At 49.7% G+C, this 24,737-nt stretch overlaps 3 protein-coding genes across 4 annotated transcripts in view; all 3 read right to left on the bottom strand.

The window, feature by feature from the left end:
* LOC131926459 (H-2 class I histocompatibility antigen, D-37 alpha chain-like) overlaps positions 1-24,737 on the bottom strand; it is a 61,452-nt gene that overhangs the window by 4,621 nt on the left and 32,094 nt on the right. The window lies entirely within an intron of this gene.
* On the bottom strand, positions 6,924-11,114 carry LOC131926471 (H-2 class I histocompatibility antigen, Q10 alpha chain-like). Its single transcript, XM_059281965.1, has 7 exons — positions 10,810-11,114; positions 10,359-10,605; positions 9,696-9,839; positions 9,259-9,526; positions 8,745-9,022; positions 7,908-8,183; positions 6,924-7,792 (listed from the first exon to the last, which is right to left on the bottom strand). Exons 3-7 carry the CDS (start codon positions 9,766-9,768, stop codon positions 7,590-7,592), a joined length of 1,098 nt encoding a protein of 365 aa, XP_059137948.1. The 5' UTR covers positions 9,769-9,839; positions 10,359-10,605; positions 10,810-11,114; the 3' UTR covers positions 6,924-7,589.
* LOC131893713 (H-2 class I histocompatibility antigen, Q10 alpha chain-like) lies at positions 10,399-18,936 on the bottom strand. The gene is made up of 7 exons (XM_059243823.1): positions 18,776-18,936; positions 18,363-18,632; positions 17,927-18,175; positions 16,906-17,181; positions 16,725-16,790; positions 15,824-15,870; positions 10,399-10,830 (listed from the first exon to the last, which is right to left on the bottom strand). The coding sequence occupies exons 1-7, from the start codon at positions 18,846-18,848 to the stop codon at positions 10,399-10,401; spliced, it is 1,413 nt and encodes a 470-aa protein (XP_059099806.1). The 5' UTR covers positions 18,849-18,936.

The raw sequence follows: 24,737 nt of genomic DNA, 5'->3' as shown, positions 1-24,737 counted from the left end.
GGGGCAGCTCACACTGCCAAGCCTGACTGGTTTGGAATCTGTGTCCTTCCTATGTGAATGAATGGGTTAAAGCAGCCTCCTGCCAGACCCAGGGTCTCCTAGTGTTTGTCCCCAGATGATGCATCCCTGTTCCCAACTGTTGTGTTTTACAATGGTCTTCATTCCACAGCCTAAGTTTGTGTGAAGACAGGACATAGCTTCAGTGCAGCTGACCCCCTTCCTGCAGGTGGCTGAATGCAGCCCAGCAGTGAATGCTGCCCACATTCCGTGTGTGGCTGTATAGACACTCCTGTGATACAGTTAATTAATAAATCAGACTGGTTAAGAAGTGAACAATTTCACAGAGCAGGACTGACCCCATAACTGGCTGTTGTGTGCTCACACTTTGGTGATGAGAGATGACCCGTGAGCTGAGGAAAGGAGGGAGATGGATGGTGCATGGTGTGGGACAGTGATCTGAAAACTGAGGTGGCCTCTAAGTACCTCAGCCCTGTGCAGGGTGGACAGGGTGGACACTGACAGAGGATGGTTCTTGTGTCAGGTGGCATTGACCAGCAGGACAGAGATTTGATTCCTTTAGGCAGACAGGCCAAAATGTAAAATCTAATGTTATTTCTATCTGTAATGTGTGACTTGTTATTTTTAGACCGCAGTTAAACAAAGGTCACTAGAACCATAGGAAGTGACATCACCGAGACACAGAATATAGACTTCTTGTCTTCACAATCAGGATGATCAGAATCCTCACCCATCTTCCTGAAGTCACTCTGTGGTGTCACTTTTAACCATTATGACTTCCTTGTTTTCCTGCTATTTCTGTCACCAGCTCCTACCTTCTCCTCAAAGCCCATGATCTCAACCACACAACTCAGCCCTGGGGAAGACGCTGACATTTCCTGCCCTGACCCCTGACCACTCAGGCTGCACTTTCTCAGCCCTTACACACCCAGTTAACAATTTCCTCCAGACACAGTTTTTTTTCTTTTTTATTGTTGTTGTTTCATTTTTTGTTTATGTAGTTACTCATTTATTTTTGAGATAAAGTCTCACTATGTGGCCTTAGCTCTCCTGGAACTCTCTATGGAGACTAAGCTGGCCTGGATCCTGCTTGCCGCTGCCTCCTCCATTTGGCATAAAAGGTCCATTTTCTGTGGAACCCCTGTCAGGGTAGACTTGTGCCTTCCTGCGTTCTCCTGGCTGCATGCACACAAATGTCCCTTCTCACCTCCTCTTGCTTGCCGGTGGAGAGTGCAGTCTTGCCAAAGGTAGGGTTTATGGACCAAACCCCAGTTTGTATTAAGGCCACAGGAAATCCATTCTGTGGGCCCTTTCATCATGCCAGCCCACACTCCTGTTAGACAAAAGAACCTCCCTCAGACACTCCAATCCCAAGGCCACATACAGTGCCTCAGGCAAGTGCCCTTGTTGAGTCTGAAAAAACACTAATAAAAGTGTCCATTCAATCAGCCAGAATACCTCCTTGTCCTGCCCCTCCTGGAGAAGACTGCACCTCCTCTCACCAAGCCCTTCACAGTCCTCTCTCTGGTCACAACAGGGGTCCTAACAGGCTCCTCAAGGGTCTCCAGTCACAACAGGGGTGGCGAGTCCTAATGGGCTCCTCAAGGGTTCCATCTGCACCTTGGAATAACAGTCCTGGCACCTCAGTGCCAGATTCCTGCCTGTTGATATTTCCTTCATACTACAACTTCCTCCCTTCTCAGTGTGACTTCTTGCACTGTCCCTGATTCCTTAGGAGTATTCTTCCTGTGTGGATGTAATACCTTGTCTTCTGGGATGTGGGAAGATTTTTTCACCACTGTGCTAATAAGTCCTGATATCTAACTTCACTGGAACAACCAACTTCCTGCTTTCATTTTTGAGGTCTCTTAACATTAAGAGCTGTTCATCTATACCCCTCTTTTTTAAAAAAAAAAAATTTATTTGTTATGTATACAGTGTTCTGCCTACATATATACCTACAGGCCAGAAGAGGGCACCAGATCTCATTCTAGATGGTATGAGCCACCACATAGTTGCTGGGAATTGAACTCTAGACCTCTGGAAGAGCAGTCAGTGTTCTTAACCTCTGAGCCATCTCTCCAGCCCCATCTATACTCCTCTTAATCTTCTTATACTTATATAAGCTCATGCATGGTCCCAAGCCTGAGCGCGCACACAGACACACAGACACACAGACACACATCCTTGCTGTCAGCATGGCATGCTGGCTTCCCTTTCTAGTTTCATTGCTACCTGTGGTCTATGACTCCGTGAGCATGGCTGTTTCTTTCCTCTGAGCTCCCCAGCAAGGGTCACATGATGGTTCCCACTGCTGCTCCATTTTATTCTCATTTTCCCAGGATGGACTTGGTTGCTGCCTTGAATACACCCAGAAAACTCTGTCACTTTCAAGGCATCTCTATAGTCCCTATCAACACAGATGTTCGAAGCCAGCCTGGGATTCCCCCACAGAATCCAAGCCCACACCTGGAGTCGACACTCTAATTTCTGGTGTCTTGCTCGCTGCACAGATTACTATGCAAACTCAAGACCTCAGAAGCCCTAGACTACTGCTTTGAAATACTAGGGAAAGATGCAAAGAACCCCAGGGGAGTTCAGCATCTCACTCAGGCAGAGTTGGATTGCCAGGTGCTGCAGGAAGAAGCAGTGTTGGTGCACTTGCAGAACAAAGAAAACCCATGTCCTGTCAGGGCTGAGGGGACTGACTCCTGAGGAACTGTCTGCTTCTTCCCCTGTCTTCATAGGTGGGGACTGGCCAGCAGCCTTCCTCCCTCTTCAGCACTTACTTTTACAGTCTGCAGAGCTGCTGAGCATGAAGTCACTGTGGTCACACCAACAGGCCACCTCTCACACAGGAACCTCTCTCTGGATTCCCTGGTGTTCAAGCTTCACTCCAAGGCCCATAGGCAGCTCAGGGCAGCAACATGGGCCACAGCATCCAGAGCAGCCATGGGCTCACCTGGGCAACTGGGGTGGTTGAGAGTTGGGAGTTGGATGAGGAAAGGCACCAAGAGGGTAGCCAGGATGAAGAGGGGTGAAGTCCTCCCTGCTGTCAACTTTGACCTGAGCTTCTGAGTCCTTGTCCTCTTCTGGGAAAGCTCCAGGCACCAGAGTCTCCTGGGCTCCCGGGTATCCACATCCAGCTCCTGCAGCTGGATGCACTGGTGAGACTCAGCACCCTGCAGACTGCACTGCACAAGGTGGGCTGTTCATGGCCTTTTGCTGGCTGGGTGGCTCTCTTGAAGCTGTGTAGGAGCTAAAGGTGCCTGCAGGCCTGCCTTGGAGTCTCAGGGACATCTCTCTTTGAGTTGATGAAATTGCAGGGACCCAGGGCTGGAAAGCTAGTGAGGGTGAACTCAGCAGAGGTTCTTACTGGAGGAGCAGCCTGAGGTCCCCCAGGTCCACAGTAAACTGAATCCAAGGTGTTGGGAGAAGTGTCCTCTGGTTTGGGTCTCATGCAAACCCAGGAATGGAGACCCTCAGCTCCCTGGATTGTGCTCCTGGCTGTGGTGAACTCCTTCCTGTACCAGGCAGTTCAAGTGGTCCTCATCCCCTCTGGCTGTGAGGTGCTGGGTAGCAGAACGTGGGGCAAATTGAAGCCACAGTGGCAGGTGGGGTTGTGGGGTAGGGGCTGGTGCACCTGCATTGGCAGCTCCTGCATCCGGTCCATGAGATGGCAGTTTAGGCACTGGATGCAGGTGGTGCTGCCACAAAGAGCAAGATCCCAGTGGCTCTGAGGCTCTCCCCCAGGTGGTGCTGTTGCTGGCCTCACTCTGAGTGATTGCTGCATTGAGAAGGCCCTGAGCTCCAAAATGACATCTGCACAGGTTGAGAAAAGTTGACAGTTCCCAAAGAGGCCAGCAAAAGGCATCAGATACCCTGGAACTGGAGTTTCAGAGGCTGTGAGCCAACATGTGGGTGCTGGGGATTGAAGCTGGGTCCTCTGGAAGAGCAGGATTAAAGCAATAAATATCCGGGCTTAAGGCAAGGAAGTGTGCAACCTTGACTAGAACCTCAGTCCTCTCCCAAGATGGTCTCTGGGAGTCTCAAGTTGTTAACATGTTTACAGAGGAGATGTCCTTCCTTCCTGTATCCCTGTGGTGTAGAGTCACCCTAACAATTGTAACCCTGTCAGGTGTCCCTGTAAAGCCATCTGCTGATCTCACTTAGGTTCCTTAGCAACACTCTTGAGGCTAATAGCTTCAAACTTCATCCCAATAGTTTATATGGCTATTTGTGAAGGTGGCAAAGTCTAACAAGCCCACACACATGCTCTTGGTATGTCTGTCTCTTCCTTAGTTCCTTCCTTCCGTCCTTCCTCTCTCTGTTTTTTTTTTTGGTTTTTTGTTTGTTTGTTTGTTTTTGTTTTTGTTTTTGAGACAGGGTTTCTCTGTGTAGCCCTGGCTGTCCAGGAACTCACTCTGCAGACCAGGCTGGCCTTGAACTCAGAGATCCTCCAGCCTCTGCTTCCTGAGTGCTGGGATTAAAGGCATGCATCACCACTGCCTGGCTTGTCTTTCTTAACATTTATCTTTCTCTTTTCTTGGCACCCCTCTTAATCCTCCTGTTTAAAGTCTATATTAAAATACTTTTATTGGTTCTTTTTCATGACACTTCCTAGGGGGTTGGCTGTGTCAGGATGGAGCTCAATACCTCTTCCCCAGCCACCAGTCAGATATTCATGGAAGTGGATGATGAGCGCAAGCTTTGTACTTTCCATGAGAAGGGAATGGCCACAGAAGATGATGCTCTGGTGGATAGTGGAAGGGCTACATGGTCCGAATCAGTGTGGGAAGGACAAACTAGGTTTTCCCATGAAGCAAGGAGTCTGGAATGTGTAAGGGACATTCTTGTTACAGACCAAGGAACACTGGACAGAGGAAGTGCAAGTCTGTTCATAGATGCATTGTGGATGCCAATCTGGGTGTTCTCAACTTGGTTATTGAAGGCAAAAGAGACAAAGAGGTTCCTGGACTAATAGATACTACGATGTTTCAGCGGATGGGGCCCAAAAGAGCTAGCAGAATCTGAAAGCGTTTCAATCTTTCTAAGAAGTTGATGATGTTGGTTAATGTCTCGTCAGAATGTAAATAAAGAAGGTGAGAAGTCCAGGACGAACACACCCGAGATTCAGCATCCTGTTACTCCATGGGTCCTGACACAGACGGTGATGTACTGTTCTGGAGAAACAATGCACTGAGGAAAATGAGGATGAGGCTGCAGAATAGCTTAAACTTTTGGCCAAATGAATGAAGGAAGCCTAAGAAAAAAATGCCAGGAACAGATTCACAAGAGATGCAGGCTGTCTTCACTGAAAGCTTCTACTCAGATAAGTCCGTTAAAAATGGGTCTTTAAAAGTAACACATAAGTGATTAGACCTTCAAAAAATACCTGTACTGGGCCAGAGCCAGATGGTCAGAGGGTAAAGGCACTTGCCTCCCAGTGTGCCTTCCCTGGACATTCATGGTGGACGAAGAGAACAGACTCCAGCCAGTTGTCCTGTGGCTTCCGCACATGAGCTATGGCTCTCACACATACACACACAACAAAAAATAGATTTATGCCACCTTAATATAAGAAGATAGAAAAGATGTTTATTAAACCCCAACTCTACTAGTCCACAATTCTCTGCTGCACCAAAGCCTTAGATCCCAATTTGGCCTGAGTAAAGGATTAGGGGTGCTACTCAGGGAGCTGTGGGTGAGGGGATGGAGCTTTGTGTCCAACCCTGTGCCCCATCGTGCTGTGACAAAATACCTGATGGGAAGCCACTTAGGGAAGAGACAGGTATCAGGTCTTCAAGACAGAAAAGTGGGGCCCGCCTCTGTTCACAGTGTCGAGAGATGGCCTGCTGACATCCTGGTCAGGAAACAGGAAGTGGGACTCCAGTATGTTGCTTCCTTTCTCCTGAGACTCCAGCTGATGAGTGGAGCCACCTTACAGTTAAAGGGTCTCTTTCCTCCTCAGTTAAACCTGGTAGAAACACCCTCACAGACACACCCAGGGGATGGCTCCTAGGCGATTCTAAGTTCAGTCAAGTTGACCATGAAGATGTCTGATGGGAATCAAAACAAAAGATTCCATTCTGAGCCAGGTGGTGGCACATGCCTTTAATCCCAGCACTTGGGAGGCAGAGGCAGGTGGATCTTCCTGAGTTGGAAGCCAGCCTGGTCTACAGAGTGAGTTCTAGGACAGCCAGGACTGTTTCACAGAGAAACCCTGTCTCAAAAAACCAAAAATCAATCAATCAATCAATCAATCAATCAATCAATAAAATAAAGATTCCATTCTGCAGTAGCTGTTCCAGGAGCTTCCACAAGGGGTGGGGAAGTGGGGATCCCTGAGAGAGGAGACTAAGCAAAGGTCTCTGAGAGCCCCAGGGAGACAACACCAGCAGAGTGGTTGGAGGACAGGCAGATACCTTTTTAGAGTGACAAATCGATTGGTCCAAAACGTCTGATGTGGCCTGCATGATCCTCATAGGGCTTAGTCTTCCAAAACCGAGGCATCATCTCCTACAAGATTCAGAGCAAACTCGGGGTGGTCATTATAAAGTGGTAACTCGGGGCTGGAGAGATGGCTCAGAGGTTAAGAGCACCGACTGCTCTTCCAGAGGTCCTGAGTTCAGTTCCCAGCACCCACATGGTAGCTCACAACCATCTGTAATGAGATCTGGCACTCTCTCCTGTATACATAATAAATAAATAAATAAATAAATAAATAAATAAATAAATAAATAAATAAATCTTTAAAAAAAAATAAAGTGGTGACTCAAATGTCCAGGTCCAAAGACTCTCTGCAGCCCTATCATGTGTCCTCTGTCTTACCCCATGTCTCACCTCATCCTCCACAGCAATCTTGGTAGAGTCCTTGCGACTGTCCCTGCCTAGGAAAGAAGAAAGCAGGACCTGGTCAGGCTTCAAAGGCTTGAGGCTGAAGGAGGGACTAAGGAACTATGGGCCTGGGGAGCTGTCATGGCCCCGAGGGTCTCAGAGAGCACCCCTCACCACACTTCCTTGCTTCCTGAGTGGTGCTCCTTTCTCTCCCACCTGAGAAAAGAACCACGCACGGATGGCTTGGGCACAGGCAGTCATGAGGGCCTAGACCAGTGGTTCTCACCCTTCCTAATGCTGGGACCCTTTAACACAGTTCCTCATGTGGTGGTGACCTTCAATCAGAAAAATATTTTCTTGCTACTAGTAACTGTAATTTTGCTACTGTTACAAATCATAATGTAAATCTGATATGCAGGACATCTGATGTGCAACCTCCAAAGGGGATGTTACCACAGGTGGAGTGAGAATCACTGGCCTAGAGGCAGCCCCTTAGTCCTGAGCCCAAGGGAGATTTCCAGAACTGAGGTGATGTAATGCCTTCCTGGAGTTTTGTCCTCAGTGAGACCTCTGCCTGTGACTGCTGGGCATGAGGTCTCAGTCACCAGAACCATCCCCAAGCAAAAACTGCCCTTCAGTTTGCTCTACTTCTGAAGGTTCAACAAAAATGTCCCAGACTAAGCAGACAGAGACGTGGAGAATACACCCCATTACCTAAGCAGGGCACATACTACCTATGGCCTGACACCCTCAGTGGGACAGGAAAACTCAGAGCACATCTCTTCTCTACCTTCATTCTTCTTCATATGCATGTGAAACACCCGAGCCCTGATGCTGAAGATGAGGAGGTAGAAGAGGATGATGATGAGGATGAGCAGAAGGAAGATGAGAATCATGGACTCGTCATTTTTGATGAATTTCTGGTACCAATCAGGTTCTGGGAAAGGGAGGGGAGGTGAGGACCACCCAGCTCTCAGTGCTGACCCTGTTCAGGGTGCCTAGGAGAGCTAGGGTTTACTAGGACCCCAACTCTGCACCCACATCCTCCTTACCCCATTTCAGGGTGAGGGGCTCAGGCAGGGCCTCATGGTGCACATGGCATGTGTATCTCTGTTCCTTCCCAGAAGGCACCACCACAGCTGCCCACTTCTGGAAGGTTCTGTCCCCTGCAGGTCTGGTCTCCACAAGTTCCACGTCCTGAGTCAAGTCTTCCCCATCCAACTGCCAGGTCATGGAGATCTCAGCAGGGTAAAAGCCCAGGGCCCAGCACCTCAGGGTAACATCTCCTTTCAGTATGGGGTGATGGGTCACATGTGCCTTTGGGGGTTCTGAGGGGAAGATTTGGGAAAATGAGGCATCTTGCTTTCTTCTAGGGACTCAGCAGTATTCATGTGACCATTCTGGGAATGGACAGGAGAACTGGGGTGGGATTAGGGTGTCCATATATTAGTAAACCCCAGCTAGAGCACACACAGGCACTGGGGTAATCTGTTCTTTGGGGTGGTCTAGGATGTGAGTGTGATAGTATGGGGTAGGAGGCCTCAGGGTTCTGCAGACTGATGGAGGGGAAGGACTTCTGGTCGTGAGCTGAGTGAGGGCCAGGAGACTCAGAAAAGCTGGAGTCAGACTCCAGAGACACTGAGTGTGGGGCACAGAAGGAGACCTGAGACACCCCACCCCCATCCCCAACCCCCGCCGAGTGTGCTCCCGGCCATAATCATGGCTGACCTTCTGTAAAAGAATTAGTTACCCTGTGGGAAAAGCAGCCTGGAGTCTCCCTCTCCCTATTCCTCAGCCCAGTGCCTGCTGGACAGCGTTCTTCCTCTGAGTGTGCCCCAAGCCTTTCCTCCACACTTATCTGGGAAAAGCAGGGAGGGATCTCCAGGTACCTGAGCGCAGCAGGGTGCCATTCCCCAACTCCAAGTATCTCTGGAGCCAGTCTATGCACGCGCCCTGCAGGTACGCCCTCTGGTGGTGGGCCTCGTCTACGTCCTCTGACTTGCGCTTAGAGATCTGTGAGGCCGTGTCGTGTGCGGTCCAGGAGCGCAGGTCCTCGTTCAGGGCGATGTAATCGCGGCCGTCATAGGCCTCCTGACAGTACCCGCGGAGCAGGAGGCCGTCCGGCCCCAGGTCGCAGCCGTACATCCACTGCAGCGTGTGACGGTCGGTGGGGGACACGGTGGTCAGCGCCACCTTGCGGCCACCCTGCCCATAACTGTCTGTCCATAACCCGAACTTTCAGAAACGAAAGTGCAACCGGAACCTAAGCCAAACTCTGCGGGGTCTTTTAGGGTCTGGGCAGGTGTTTGGATGAAACTTCGACCCAGCGTGTCAGGATGACCCAGGCCAGTTCAAGCGGAGAGGGAGGGTCATGTCTGTGATCCGGTCAGTGGTCACTCACCATTGTCGCTCTGGTTGTAGTAGCCAAGCAGGGTCTTCAGGTTCAATTTGAAGTTCTTCCCTGTGTTCCTGGCTTTCCGTGTCTCCTCCTCCCAATACTCCGGCTCCTCCTGCTCGACCCACGGCGCCCGCGGTTCTACCCTCGGAGTCTCGGCGTCGCTGTCGAAGCGCACGAACTGCGTGTCGTCCACGTAGCCGCCGATGGTGAACCGGGGCTCTCCGAGGCCGGGCCGGGACACAACCGTGTAGAAATACCGCAGCGAGTGCGAGCCTGGGGGTGATGCATGGTGAGACCCGGAACCTACTCCCGGCCCAGGGTTCCGGGTGAAGGCAGGGGAGACACCGGCCAGGGCAGCTAAGGTGCGCTGACGGGGTACCGCCCCCACCCGGCGCCCTGCTCCTTCCCACAGAGTCCCTTTCGTTCCCCACCCCTCACTCACTAGCCTGGATCTGGATCTGAACTAAGGAGCTGGCCAGCAGCGTGAGCCAGGTAGCAGAAGACCTGGTCCTCATTTCTGTGGTCTTTCTTCCTCTTGACTGTGGAACTTTGCAACCACCTTTTCGCTGATTGGCTTCTGTAGAAACTAGGTGTCCAATAGGAATGAGAATTGTGAGTGCATCATCAGTGTCCACAGAGAAGAACCCGATCAGGGTTGAGAGACAAACTGATAATGTGCATATGGACAACCAGTGCTGCTCACCACCCTGGGGGTCTTTATTAAAGAAAATGCTGTAAGAGCCATGACATGACCTGGGACTTTAATCAGACCCATGTCCTCTGGCTCTTATAACTCTTGGGCAGTCATGCATGTCTTGGATAGTGTGCCCCCCTGGGACTCAGCCCGGCCCACCCCTAGGAACAGTCCCCAAACCTAAAGCAAAATTAAGACTCGGATCTCTGTGAGTTCGAGGCCAGTCTGGGCTACAGAGAAACCCTGTCTCGAAAAACCAAAAAGCAAACAAACAAAAAAACAAAAAAACCCTCAGACTCTCACAGCGGATCCCGCAGCCTCCTACCGACTTTGGAACACTGGGGTCGGGGAGATTCGGGCCCGTCTGTGGGATCCTGAGGGGCCGTGACCTCCGACCCGGGAGACACTCACCGTCCTGACTCTGGTGGTAGAGGTGGAGCAGGTTCCGAAGTCACGTTCGGAAATTCTGTGGGTGCTCCTTGAATATCCGCGTCTCGCGCTCCCAGTACTCCGGCCCCTCATGCTCTACCCACGGAACCCGCGGCCTGGCTCTCAGAGTTTCCGCTTCTCTGTCGAACTGCGAATTGTCCCCGTAGCCAATGGCAACGTACGGAGGGGCCGGGACACGATGGTGCGGAAATGCCTCAGCGAGTCGAGCCTGGGGGCGGGGCACGGTGAGATCCCGACTCTCCTCCTGGGAACCCGGGCGGTTGTGCGGACCGGGAGGGGAGCAGGGCGCGGGGCTCGGGACGCGGGTGGAGAGGGGCTGGGAGGGTCTGGCCGGGCGACTTTGGGACCCGGCTTCACCGGTGCCGATCCCGCTCTCACGGAAGAGACTGGTTCCCCTGGACCCCTCACTCACCTGCCTGGGTCTGGGCGGAGCCTAGGGCGGCAGCCAGCAGCAGCAGGAGGGTGCGGAGGACAGGGATTCTGTTCTTCAGAGTTCTCGGGAGCCAAAGCACAGGCCTGACTGGTCCCGGACTTTGTAACTTGTCCTCACAGAGATTTCTATCACGTTCTCTAGCAACCCACTCCCAATGAGAGTGTGAGGTGAGGTTGCTGTTGTGGGGACGAACTTGAGAGCCACTGACAGAGTAAGAAGTGAAACCAAAAGTCTACACTTCCCAACCCAAACCTTACATTCAGTTCTCAGAGCCTGAAAGCCACTTCTAGGAACATGGAACTTTATCCTGCCTCTGTCCTCAGCACGAGCCCTGTGTATAACATTGTCTCCCTGAATCCAGGCCCAGAATCTGTCTGATGGTAATCCCAGTGGAAAACATCTAGATAAGTGCAGCTGTTTTGCTCTTTCCAACCCCAGTGTGAAGACCCAGAGCTGGTCAGGAATGCAGTGGAGAAACAGTTTCTTTTAAAAGCAGAGTACTAGGGTCCTGTGTTCACCTGCAGGGGGCAGCTCACACTGCCAAGCCTGACTGGTTTGGAATCTGTGTCCTTCCTATGTGAATGAATGGGTTAAAGCAGCCTCCTGCCAGACCCAGGGTCTCCTAGTGTTTGTCCCCAGATGATGCATCCCTGTTCCCAACTGTTGTGTTTTACAATGGTCTTTATTCCACAGCCTAAGTTTGTGTGAAGACAGGACATAGCTTCAGTGCAGCTGACCCCCTTCCTGCAGGTGGCTGAATGCAGCCCAGCAGAGAATGCTGTCCACATTCCGTGTGTGGCTGTATAGACACTCCTGTGATACAGTTAATTAATAAATCAGACTGGTTAAGAAGTGAACAACTTCACAGAGCAGGACTGACCCCATAACTGGCTGTTGTGTGCTCACACTTTGGTGATGAGAGATGACCCGTGAGCTGAGGAGAGGAGGGAGATGGATAGTGCATGGTGTGGGACAGTGATCTGAAAACTGAGGTGGCCCCTAAGTACCTCAGCCCTGTGCAGGGTGGACAGGGTGGACACTGACAGAGGATGGTTCTTGTGTCAGGTGGCATCGACCAGCAGGACAGAGATTTGATTCCTTTAGGCAGACAGGCCAAAATGTAAAATGTAATGTTATTTCTATCTGTAATGTGTGACTTGTTATTTTTAGACCGCAGTTAAACAAAGGTCACTAGAACCATAGGAAGTGACATCACCGAGACGCAGAACTTATCCAGAATATAGACTTCTTGGCTTCACACTCAGGATGATCAGAATCCTCACCCATCTTCCTGAAGTCACTCTATGCTGTCACTTTTAACCATTATGACTTCCTTGTTTTCCTGCTATTTCTGTCCCCAGCTCCTACCTTCTCCTCAAAGCCCATGATCTCAACCACACAACTCAGCCCTGAGGAAGACGCTGACATTTCCTGCCCTGACCCCTGACCACTCAGGCTGCACTTTCTCAGCCCTTACGGACCCAGTTAACAATTTCCTCCAGACACAGTTTTTTTTTCTTTTTTATTGTTGTTGTTTCATTTTTTGTTTATGTAGTTACTCATTTATTTTTGAGATAAAGTCTCACTAAGTGGCCTTAGCTCTTCTGGAACTCTCTATGGAGACTAAGCTGGCCTGGATCCTGCTTGCCACTGCCTCCTCCATTTGGCATAAAAGGTCCATTTTCTGTGGAACCCCTGTCAGGGTGGACTTGTGCCTTCCCGCATTCTCCTGGCTGCATGCACACAAATGTCCCTTCTCACCTCCTCTTGCTTGCCGGTGGAGAGTGCGGTCTTGCCAAAGGTAGGGTTTATGGACCAAACCCCAGTTTGTATTAAGGCCACAGGAAATCCATTCTGTGGGCCCTTTCATCATGCCAGCCCACACTCCTGTTAGACAAAAGAACCTCCCTCAGACACTCCAATCCCAAGGCCACATACAGTGCCTCAGGCAAGTGCCCTTGTCAAGTCTGAAAAAACACTAAAAAGTGTCCATTCAATCAGCCAGAATACCTCCTTGTCCTGCCCCTCCTGGAGAAGACTGCACCTCCTCTCACCAAGCCCTTCACAGTCCTCTCTCTGGTCACAACAGGGGTCCTAACAGGCTCCTCAAGGGTCTCCAGTCACAACAGGGGTCCTAAGGGGCTTCTCAAGGGTTCCATCTGCACCTTGGAATAACAGTCCCGGCACCTCAGTGCCAGATTCCTGCCTGTTGATATTTCCTTCATACTACAACTTCCTCCTTTCTCAGTGTGACTTCTTGCACTGTCCCTGGATTCCCACTGTCCCGTGTCCTGAGTGCCTATATGTCTATGGACCAGAAGAGGGCCCCAGATCTCATTCTTATGGTTGTAAGCCACCACATGTTTGCTGGGAATTGAACTCAGGACCTCTGGAAGAGCAGCCAGTGCTCTTAACCTCTGAGCCATCTCTCCAGCCCCATCTATATCACTCTTAATCTTCTTATATTTATATAAGCTCATGCATGGTCCCAAGTCTGGAATGTGTAAGGGACATTCTTGTTACAGACCAAGGAACACTGGACAGAAGAAGTGCAAGTCTGTTCATAGATGCATTGTGGATGCCAATCTGGGTGTTCTCAACTTGGTTATTGAAGGCAAAAGAGACAAAGAGGTTCCTGGACTAATAGATACTACGATGTTTCAGCAGATGGGGCCCATAAGAGCTAGCAGAATCTGAAAGCGTTTCAATCTTTCTAAAGAATCTGATGATGTTGGTCAATGTCTCATCAGAATGTAAATAAAGAGGGTGAGAAGTCCAGGACGAACACACCCGAGATTCAGCATCCTGTTACTCCATGCGTCCTGACACAGACGGTGATGTACTGTTCTGGAGAAACAATGCACTGAGGAAAATGAGGATGAGGCTGCAGAATAGCTTAAACTTTTGGCCAAATATATGAAGGAAGCCTAAGAAAAAAATGCCAGGAACAGATCCACAAGAGATGCAGGCTGTCTTCACTGAAAGCTTCTACTCAGATAAGTCCGTTGAAAGTGGGTCTTTAGAAGTAACACATAAGTGATTAGACCTTCAAAAAATACCTGTACTGGGCCAGAGCCAGATGGTCAGTGGGTAAAGGCACTTGCCTCCCGGTGTGCCTTCCCTGGACATTCATGGTGGACGAAGAGAACAGACTCCAGCCAGTTGTCCTGTGGCTTCCACACATGAGCTATGGCTCTCACACATACACACACAACAAAAAATAGATTTATGCCACCTTAATATAAGAAGATAGAAAAGATGTTTATTAAACCCCAACTCTACTAGTCCACAATTCTCTGCTGCACCAAAGCCTTAGATCCCAATTTGGCCTGAGTAAAGGATTAGGGGTGCTATTCAGGGAGCTGTGGGTGAGGGGATGGAGCTTTGTGTCCAACCCTGTGCCCTCTCATGCTGTGACAAAATACCTGATAGGAAGCCACCTAGGGAAGAGACAGGTATCAGGTCTTCAAGACAGAAAAGTGGGGCCCGCCTCTGTTCACAGTGTCGAGAGATGGCCTGCTGACGTCCTGGTCAGGAAACAGGAAGTGGGACTCCAGTGTGTTGCTTCCTTTCTCCTGAGACTCCAGCTGATGAGTGGAGCCACCTTACAGTTAAAGGGTCTCTTTCCTCCTCAGTTAAACCTGGTAGAAACACCCTCACAGACACACCCAGGGGGCGGCTTCTAGGCGATTCTAAGTGCAGTCAAGATGGCCACGAAGTTGCCTGATGGGAATCAAAACAAAAGATTCCATTCTGAGCCAGGTGGTGGTGGCCCACACCTTTAATCCCAGCACTTGGGAGGCAGAGGCAGGTGGATCTTCCTGAGTTGGAGGCCAGCCTGGTCTAAAGAGTGAGTTCTAGGACAGCCAGGACTGTTTCACAGAGAAACCCTGTCTCAAAAAGCCAAAAATAAACAAACAAACAAACAAAGATTCCACTGTGCAGTAGCTTTTCCAGGAGCTTCCACAAGGGGTGGGGAAGTGGGGAACCCTTTGGGAGGAGACTAAGCAAAGGTCTCTGAGAACCCCAGGGAGACAACACCAGCAGAGTGGTTGGAGGACAGGCAGATACATTTTTAAGAGAGACAAAATGATTGATCCAAAAGGTCTGAAGTGGCCTGCATGATCCTCATAGAGCTTAGTCTTCAAAATGGGAGGCGCCATCTTCTACAAGATTCAGAGCAAACTCAGGGCGGTCATTATAAAGTGGTGACTCAAATGTGTAGCTAGAGTTTTCCTGCCTGGCCCACAGTCAGGACAAATCTTTGTCACCCGCCAGTCCCACAGCCACTCAGACTCAACCAAGTAAACACAGAGACTTATATTGCTTACAAACTGTATGGCTGTGGCAGGCTTCTTGCTAACTGTTCTTATATCTTAAATTAATCCATTTCCATAAATCTATACCTTGCCACATGGCTCGTGGCTTACCGGCATCTTCACATGCCTCTTGTCATGGCGACGGCTGGCAGTGACTCCTTCTGCCTTCCTGTTCTCTCAATTCTCCTCTCTGTTAGTCCCGCCTATACTTCCTTTTGTAGCTAGAGTTTTCCTGCCTTGCCCACAGTCAGGACACATCTCTGTCACCCACCAGTCCCACACCCGCTCAGACCCAACCAAGTAAACACAGAGACTTATATTGCTTACAAACTATATGGCCGTGGCAGGCTTCTTGCTAACTGTTCTTATAGCTTAAATTAATCCATTTCTACAAGTCTATACCTTGCCACGTGGTTCCTGGCTTACCGGCATCTTCACATGCTGCTTGTCATGGCGACTGCTGGCAGTGTCTCCTCCCACCTTCCTGTTCTCTCAATTCTCCTCTCTGTTAGTCCCGCCTATACTTCCTGCCTGGCCACTGGCCAATCAGTGTTTTATTTATTGACCAATCAGAGCATTTGGCATACAGACCGTCCCACAGCACAAATGTTCAGGTCCAAAGACTCTCTGCAGCCCTATCATGTGTCCTCTGTCTTACCCCATGTCTCACTCACCTTATCATCTACAGCAATCTTGATACAGTCCTGGCAACTGTCCATGCCTAGGAAAGAAGAAAGCAGGACCTGGTCAGGCTTCAAAGGCTTGAGGCTGAAGGAGGGACTAAGGAACTGCGGGCCTGGGGAGCTGTCATGGCCCTGAGGGTCTCAGAGAGCACCCCTTACCACACTTACTTGCTTCCTGAGTGGTGCTCCTTTCTCTCCCACTTGAGAAAAGAAAATCATGCATGGGTGGCATGGGAGCAGGCAGTCATGAGGGCCTAGACCAGTGGTTCTCACCCTTCCTAATGCTGGGACCCTTTAACACAGTTCCTCATGTGGTGGTAACCCTCAATCAGAAAATTATTTTCTTGCTACTAGTAACTGTAATTTTGCTACTGTTACAAATCATAATGTAAATCTGATATGCAGGACATCTGATGTGCAACCTCCAAAGGGGATGTTACCACAGGTGGAGTGAGAATCACTGGCCTAGAGGCAGCCCCTTAGTCCTGAGCCCAAGGGAGATTTCCAGAACTGAGGTGATGTAATACCTTCCTGGAGTTTTGTCCTCAGTGAGACCTCTGCCTGTGACTGCTGGGCATGAGGTCTCAGTCACCAGAACCATCCCCAAGCAAAAACTGCCCTTCAGTTTGCTCTACTTTTGAAGGTTCAACAAAAAACGTCCCAGGCTAAGCAGACAGAGACGTGGAGAATACACCCCATTACCTAAGCAGGGCACATACTACCTATGGCCTGACACCCTCAGTGGGACAGGAAAACTCAGAGCACATCTCTTCTCTACCTTCATTCTTCTACATACCCATGCAAAACACCGGAGCTCTGAGGATGAAGATGAGGAGGTGGAAGAGGAAGAGGGGGATGATGATGATGATGATACTGATGATGATGATGATACTGATGATGATGATGATGAGAATCACGAACGAGTCATTTATGCTGAATTTCTTGTACCAAGCAGGCTCTGGGAAAGGGAGTGGAGGTGAGCACCACCCAGCTCTCTATGCTGACCCTGTGCAGGGTCCCCAGAAGAGCTAGGGTTTACTAGGACCCCAGCTCTGCACCCACACCTTCCTTACCCCATCTCAGGGTGAGGGGCTCAGGCAGCCCCTCATGTTGCACAAGGCATGTGTATTTCTGTTCCTCTCCAGAAGACACCACCACAGCTGCCCACTTCTGGAAGGTTCCATCCCCAGAAGGTCTGGTCTCTACAAACTCCATTTCCTGGATCAAGTCTTCCCCATCCAACTGCCAGGTCATGGAGATCTCAGCAGGGTAGAAGCCCAGGGCCCAGCACCTCAGGGTAACATCTCCATTCTTTATGGGGTGATGGGTCACATGTGCCTTTGGTGGGTCTGAGGGAAAGAGTTGGGAAGATGAGGCATCTTGCTTTCTTCTGGGGACTCAGCAGTGTTCATGTGACCATTCTGGGAATGGACAGGAGAACTGGGGTGGGATTAGGGTGTCCATATATTAATAGACTCCAGCTAGAGCACACACAGGCACTGGGATAATCTGTTCTTTGGGGTGGTCTAGGATGTGAGTGTGACAGTATGGGGTAGGAGGCCTCAGGCCTCTGCAGACTGATGGAGGGGAAGGACTTCTGGTCGTGAGCTGAGTGAGGGCCAGGAGACTCAGAAAAGCTGGAGTCAGACTCCAGAGACACTGAGTGTGGGACACAGAAGGAGGCCTGAGAGAAAGAGCTCCCATAGGTCCAGGGCCATTGCCCAAGTAAAGAAACTGTTGATCAGTTACTAAAAGATTGGCCTCCTGTTAGAGAAAACAAACTTCTCAGTTGTCAGTCAGAGAAGGGCTGTTCTCTGAAGAAGTCATTCTTGGTCAAAGATCTGCAACCCAAAGAGATTGCTGTCCCCCCAGGTCTCTAGGGAGGAGTGAGTTAAAGCTTTCCTGTTCACACATCTCCCTCTGCTCTTCCTTCTCCAAAGGAAGGATCTTACCCAGAACTTGTGCTTGCTGACCACTGGTCAACCTGTGAGCTATGCCCCAAGTTCTCTCATCCCACCCGTGTGCCCCCAGCTCTCCAAACACCCAGCAAGCAGCCTGAGGGACTCTTGGGCAGGGTATGGCTCCCCAGGGCACCTGAGCGCAGCAGGGTGTCCTTCCCCTTTTCCAGGTGTTTCTGCAGCAGCTCCAAGCAGTCGCCAGCCTTCAGATGGGCCTTCTGCTGCGAGATCTGAGCTATAGTGCTGGTGGTCATTGTTTGGGAGTTCAGGTCCTTGTCCCAGGGGAAGAAATACATGCCATCATAGGCCATCGTGTTGTACCAGCCGAGCAGGCGCCCATCTGGTCCCATGTCGCAGCCATGCATCCCCTGCAGCGTGTGAGAGTCTAGCGAAGACAAGGTGGTCAGCCCTCTCAGGAAGTGCAGCACCACTAATTGCGGACCATGTCCAAGGGAATCCCTGCAGGCTCTTTTCTGGTTAAGGAACTGGGCAGGTCTCGGATAACACTGCAGTCCAGCGAATCTGGACAACCCTGTTGGTCCTTCGGAGACGCAGGGGTCGGGGTCACTCACCGTCCTCGCTCTGGTTGAAATGGCGAAGCAGGACCATCAGGTTTCCCCCAGATTGTTGTGCTTGAGTCCTGGCTGTCTGGGTCTGTAGCTCCCAATATTCAGGCTCCTCCTGCTCCATCCACTCGACACAGGGCTCCACTCTCGGATTCTCCGCGACACTGTCAAAGCGCACGAACTGCGTGTCGTCTACGTAGCTCACGAAAATGAACCGCGGCTCCCCGAGACCAGGCCGGGACACGGCGGTGGTGAAATTGAGCAGCGAGTGCGAGCCTGGGGGAAGCGTGTTGTGAGACCCCCGACCCTCCTCCCGAAGGGAGCAGAAAGGTCTAGCTGGGTGGTTGGGAGATGCAACTTCCTGGGTGCCGCCCTCGCCCCTTCCTGCTAAGGCCATTTTCCCCCTGGGTCGCACTCACCTGCGCGAGTTTGAACCCAGAACAACGGGGCCGCCAGCAGCAGGAGGAGATCAGGGGGCACAGTGGCCCCCATCCTTGGGCCCTTGAGCGTCTGGTTTTGGGTGGCTCTGGGGCAACTTTATAAACCAGAGCGACAGTGATTGGATTATCTCAGAACCTTCTTCAAATGAAGAGTGAGAACAAGTGTTACGTCATCAACATCTAGGCAGAAGAACTCAACAGAGGTTGAAAGTGAAACTCAGACGTTTCGCCCAGAGACCCGGAGAGCCACTGCCTGGGGACCTGAGGCTGCAATGACTCCAGAACTCCCCGGAAAGAGGGGAATCCTGAGTCCTATTCAGCGGCTGTCTGTGGAATTCAGGGGGAGACTGCAGACTGATCTCAGACCTTCTCTAATTCAACGCTGTGGAGATGCACTCCACCCCGTCCTGGGACGCAGGACTCTTCCAGAAGAAAACATGTGCCAGGGAGTGTGTGGGCCACAGGCCACAGTGAGCTGGTTTGGGAATTTACTGGAGAGGTAGGTCTCTTTCTGTCTCTGTTTCTGTCTCTCTCTTTCTCTCCTCCTCTCCTCACCCTTCCTTTGTGTGTCTGCCTCTGTCTCTCTGTCTTTTTTTCTCTCTCCTTTTCTCAGTTTTTTGAGACAGGGGCTCTGTGTAGCCCTGGCTCTTCTGGAACCTGCTCTGTGGACCAGGCTGGCCTCCAACTCAGAGATCCAACTGCTTCTGCCTCCTGAGTGCTGGAATTAAAGGCGTGTACCACCACGGACCAGGACCAGCGAGATGTGTTTTCTCAATAAACCTGCAAAGTTGTTCAGCAAGCCCTATGGAGACTCCCACAGGTTGTGTCTCATGTTCAGCTCAGCTTTCCGCAAGCCCACATCGAACTTGTGACAGGATTCCTTCCTCAGTTCTATGGCGAGGCCCCTCGGTCTTTGCTGGCAGTCAGGAGAGAGCAGAGGAGGGCTGCTGGTAACTCTCCGTGGACCCAGTGTTCTTTGCCATGTGTGTGCCTTTATGGTCAGTGAAGGAAATCTCCCACATACCATCATCACACTGTGGGTTTGGGCACAGAAGGAACTGGTCCTTTTTTTTTTTTTTTCAAGATTTATTTATTTATTATGTATACAGTGTTCTGTCTGCACATATCCCTGCAGGCCAGAAGAGGGCACCAGATTTCACTACAGATGGTTGTGAGCCACCATGTGGTTGCTGGGAATTGAACTCAGGACCTTTGGAAGAGCAAGCAGTGCTCTTAACCTCTGAGCCATCTCTCCAGCCCGGAACTGGTCCTTTTAAGATCTGTCCTGATTAGGACAGTCCCTCAGATCAAAGTGGAGCCCTAGAGACATGAGCAGAGTCCTTTCACTGACCTTAGCATTTGATAGACTGACCAAGGGGATGGTGACTAGCCAGTCTGGTTGTTGGGGACCATGGAGAAGGAGCCCAGCTTCCTTGTGTGGGAATTGGTCACAGTGGGTTGTGAAAGTTTAATAGCTAATGAGAACATGGCCACTCCCAGGTGGTTGAGGAGGTTTTTTAAAACATTTCTTTATTATGTATACAGTGTTCTCCCTACATGTATGCCTGCAGGCCAGCAGAGGGCACCAGATCTCATTATAGATGGCTGTGAGCCACCATTGAACTCAGGACCTTTGGAAGAGCAGTCAGTGCTCTTAACCGCTGAGCGATCTCTCCAGCCCCGGTTGAGGAGGTTTTTATGGTAGATATAAGGGAGAGAACAGCCAGAGACATCTGGAAGAGTCCAGACTGAACAGAATACACCAGGCGAAGAGATGAGAGAGGGTAGGGAGTAGGAGAAGAAGAGGGACAAGAGAGGGGACCAGGAGAGGGAGAAGAACCACAGAGGTGGAGTCAAGTTGGGAAGCCCTTGGCCAAATGGCTGGATTATTTAGGAAAGGGGAACTGGGAAGGGAAGAAAAGCTCAGGGGCTGGAGAGTTTAGGGCAGGGGTGGAGGTGAGAGCTGCTGACAGGAGCCAGGACTCTGTAACACAGTGGTTCTCGACCTTCCTAGTGCTGAGGCCCTTTAATACAGTTCCTCAAGTGCCGTGGGACGTCTTTCTGTATGCTGTGAGTATGTGTTGCTCTGAATGGTTGATAAATAAAGCTGTTTGGGCCAATGGCGAGGCAGAATAAGGTGAGGTGGTACATTCAAACTGAAGACACAGAGGAATAAAGTCGGGGTCAGGGCACAGACGCCAGCCCACCGCCCAAGGAGCAACAAGATGCCAGCAGACTGGTAACATATAGGGCCATGGCAACATATAGATTATAGGAATGGGTTAAGTTAGGTTGAAAGAGCTATCTAATATAAGCTGACCCATAGGCCATACAGTTTGTAATAATATAAGCCTCCGTGTGTTTACTTGAGACCCAGTGGCTGTGGACATGTGTCGGAGAGATTCGTCCCAACTGTGGGGCTGGGCAGGTCTGGAGAAACTTGGGCTACACTCGTGTTGTGGTGATGCCCAATCATAAAATTATTTTCATTACAACTTCATGACTGTAATTTTGCTACTGTTATGAATTCTGATGTAACTATCTGTCTTTTCTGAGGGTCATAGGCGACTCCCGTGAAGCAGTTGTTTGACTTCCAGAGTGGTAGCCACACACAGGTTGAGAACCATTGCTATAATCGGTACTTGGACTGAGAGAAGCTGGTGGCTAGAGTCTGCTTTGGTAAGTTAATAGGCACCTCAGTTAGCCGGTAGTCCTGGGGTTTCCTCAGGACCTAACAGGTAGCACATCCTATTTAGCTGTGAGAATTTTAATTCTTCAGATTGAAATAAAATGATAAGAATACTGCCTTACGATAGCTTCGGGCACATGGAAAAGCTTGGTAATTCCTTCTCTTTAAAGGCTGGGGCTTCACCTCAGAGTCCTCCGAACTCCACAGGAGACTGTGCAACAATTCCACTTCTCAGTTACCAGCTGCCATGTAGCAAACCAGCCAAGTTCAGCCTCTGGAGACACCAGCCATTCATTACTTTCCACAGTATGTGACCCCGAGAGTCCCTGAGTGATCCTGGCTCAGGACCTCTCCGAGGTCACAGTTCAGTTTTCATCTAGCTGTGTTTTCTCAAGGATTCAGGAGAGCTGGGGTCACGTGAGATGTGGCTTCCTCATAGGGCAGCTGGAAATGGCTCAGGTTCCTGCTGGCTGTCCCCAGGACTCCTCTGTCCCTGCTTACCTAGGTCTCTCTAGAGACTGCTCTTGACATAGCAGCTGACTTCCCCAGAGCCAGTCATCAAAGGCGGGCCAGGGTGTGCAATATGCTCAATTTCCAGTCCCGGATCACAGCTCATCCCTAAGCCTCTCTCCACCAGGGGGCAGGAGTGAGTAAGTCCTGAACACCCCAGAAGAGGAATTAATTTCACCTCTTTAAAGGCACAGATGAACCTGTGAACACACACACTAAAATCCAATGTCACCTCAGCATCCTGTGAGTCAGAAGGATTTTAGCTAACTTCTTTTTTAAGACTTTAATTAAAAAAAAAAACGAAACCTTAACTGAAAAATTGGGACAACCAAGGAGGGTGTAAGGGTCAGTGTTTCTTGACATCTTTATAAGAAATTTCTTTTTTATTTAACTGATTTATCATTTACTCTTTTGGCAAACATCAGATAAAGTGAGCAAAACCACCTTGCTCTGGATAGTCACACTTTCTTGTTTTACTTTATAAAAGCTGTAAACATACGTGAGTTAACAAAATTCTTGGCTGAAGATACATTCCAGAAATCTGACATACATGTTTCCAAGCCAGAATTAAAGAAAGCTAGGGAATCCCCAGTAGACCCACAGCACATTTATATATATATTTTTATTCATCTATATATTTTACATCCAGGTACCCCCTCCTCCCTTACCCTCCTCCAATTGCCCCCCAGATCCCAATCCCCCCAATCCCCTCCTTATCCATCTCCATCCAGGAGAGGGCAGGTCTCCCATGAGTATCAACAAAACATGGCATGTAAAGTCGCAGGAAGACTAAGAACCTCCCATGTATTAAGGCTGAGCAAGGCGCCCAATATGAGGAGCAGGGTCCCAAAAGCCAGTGAGTCTGAGACAGCCCCTCCAGCAGCACATTTAATTCCTATAGATTTTTTAAAAATTATTGTCTGTCATTAAAAAAGAGTCTTTTTTTTGCCTTAATACAAATCCACCTTTGTTTACAAAATATAGTATGTAACTGAAGGTAATTTAATTTTTGAAAGCAAAGTTCATTTAATGACAATGTACATTTATCATGAAATTGTAGTAAAATACTGGTGTAGTAAAATACTAGTTGTGTACAAATCATGTTATAGTATGTAGAATTCATTTAGAAAATTTATGGTTCCCAGCAGCACAGTATCCTGTCTGGTGTAGTAAAATAATAGTTGTGTACAAATCATGGTATAGCATGTAGAATTCATTTAGAAAATTCATGGTTCCCAGCAGCACAGTATCCTGTCACAGCCTGAGAACATGATTACAGGTTTACTGAGAACAGAGCAGAGTTCGCAGTGAGGCTGGTGACGCTCTTGTCACTATGCGCCTTAAGAACTGATGCTCAGAACCAACTCCTTGGGACTCCTCATAACCAGACTCTTTGATTTCACAGAATGTGTACTGACCACTTACTTCACAGATAACTTACCTGGCAGAGACCTCACTGCAAACACTAGTGTTCCTAGAGGCCAATTATGATAAGAAGAGCCAGCATCTTTGATCTCTATTTTCATGGGTGGAAGATAAATCTGAACTTTGCAGTAAAAATTTGTACAACAGCCAAGTCCTGAAGGATTTTTCCCAATAAAAGTTCTAATGTTAAAACTCTGTTTAAAAAGAGAGGGTTGGGGTCAGTGTGTGGAACTAGTGTTACTTAAGGGATTTGAACCCATGCATCACTCGCTCATGACTGCTGCTGAGCTTTCTCCATCTATCAAGACCTTCCACTGGAGAGCCCCACTGTGGAGACTGTGTCAGAGCTGGAATGCCTTTAGCAAGTGCTAATGTGACAGGAAGAATCCAACCCAAAGCCACCAGGTAGCTGCTCTCTGCCAGCTGTTTGCCCTCAGGACCAGAAACTTGAGATCATAATGTTGTGAACCTGCCGTGCATGTTTTCTGGGTGAGAGTGGGTGGCATATTGTAAAATGGAGCAGAGCAGAACACAGTCCCCAAGGACTGGATCCAAACTGAGACCCTGTGGACCAGTCTGTGGGAGCCCGTTCTCGGGTTCCTCGTGGCTTTACCCAGCAGGCCCGCATAGAGGATGATTAGGACCACGGGCCTGAGTGCAGGTGTCTGAGATGGTCTGCACTTGGCTGTGCTGGGGGAGAAAGTCTTTTGCTCCTCCCCTTGGCGTCTCTATAAAAACCGTGGGGCAGAGACAGTTGGGGCTCGTTGGAAAAGGTTCCAGCCCCTCTCGAGGCTATCCTTTATTTTCTATCTGTTTATCTCCGCAAGATTCTCCTCAATAAATCCTTCTATCTAATATTTCCTGCTGCTCGCACTCAAGAAAACTCTGGGGAACTGTGGGGGTGGTGGGTAAACGCCCCACAGAATGGCGCCATGAACAGGGACTAAAGAAAAAGAAAAAAAAAGGGGGGACTAAAAAAAGGGGGGACTAGGGCTGGAGAGATGGCTCACAGGTTAAGAGCACTGGCTGTTCTTCCAAAGGTCCTGAGTTCAATTCCCAGCAACCACATGGTGGCTGAAAACCATCTGTAATGAGATCTGGTTCCCTCTTTGGGCCTGCAGGGATACACACAAACAGAGCACTGTATACATAATAAATAAATAAATCTTAAAAAAAAGGGGGGACTAAAGACAAATGAACAGGGACTAAAGACAAAGTAATAGGGACTAAAGATAAAGGAAAATAATAGTTTTATTAGAGTTTTTGGCAAAAGTGCTGAGTCAGCCCTGCCAGTGGATAAGGCATGCCGGTGTTATG

Source organism: Peromyscus eremicus, chromosome 16_21 (assembly GCF_949786415.1).
Source record: "Peromyscus eremicus chromosome 16_21, PerEre_H2_v1, whole genome shotgun sequence".
Taxonomy (NCBI): domain Eukaryota; kingdom Metazoa; phylum Chordata; class Mammalia; order Rodentia; family Cricetidae; genus Peromyscus; species Peromyscus eremicus.
This window is presented reverse-complemented; position numbering and strand designations above follow the sequence as displayed.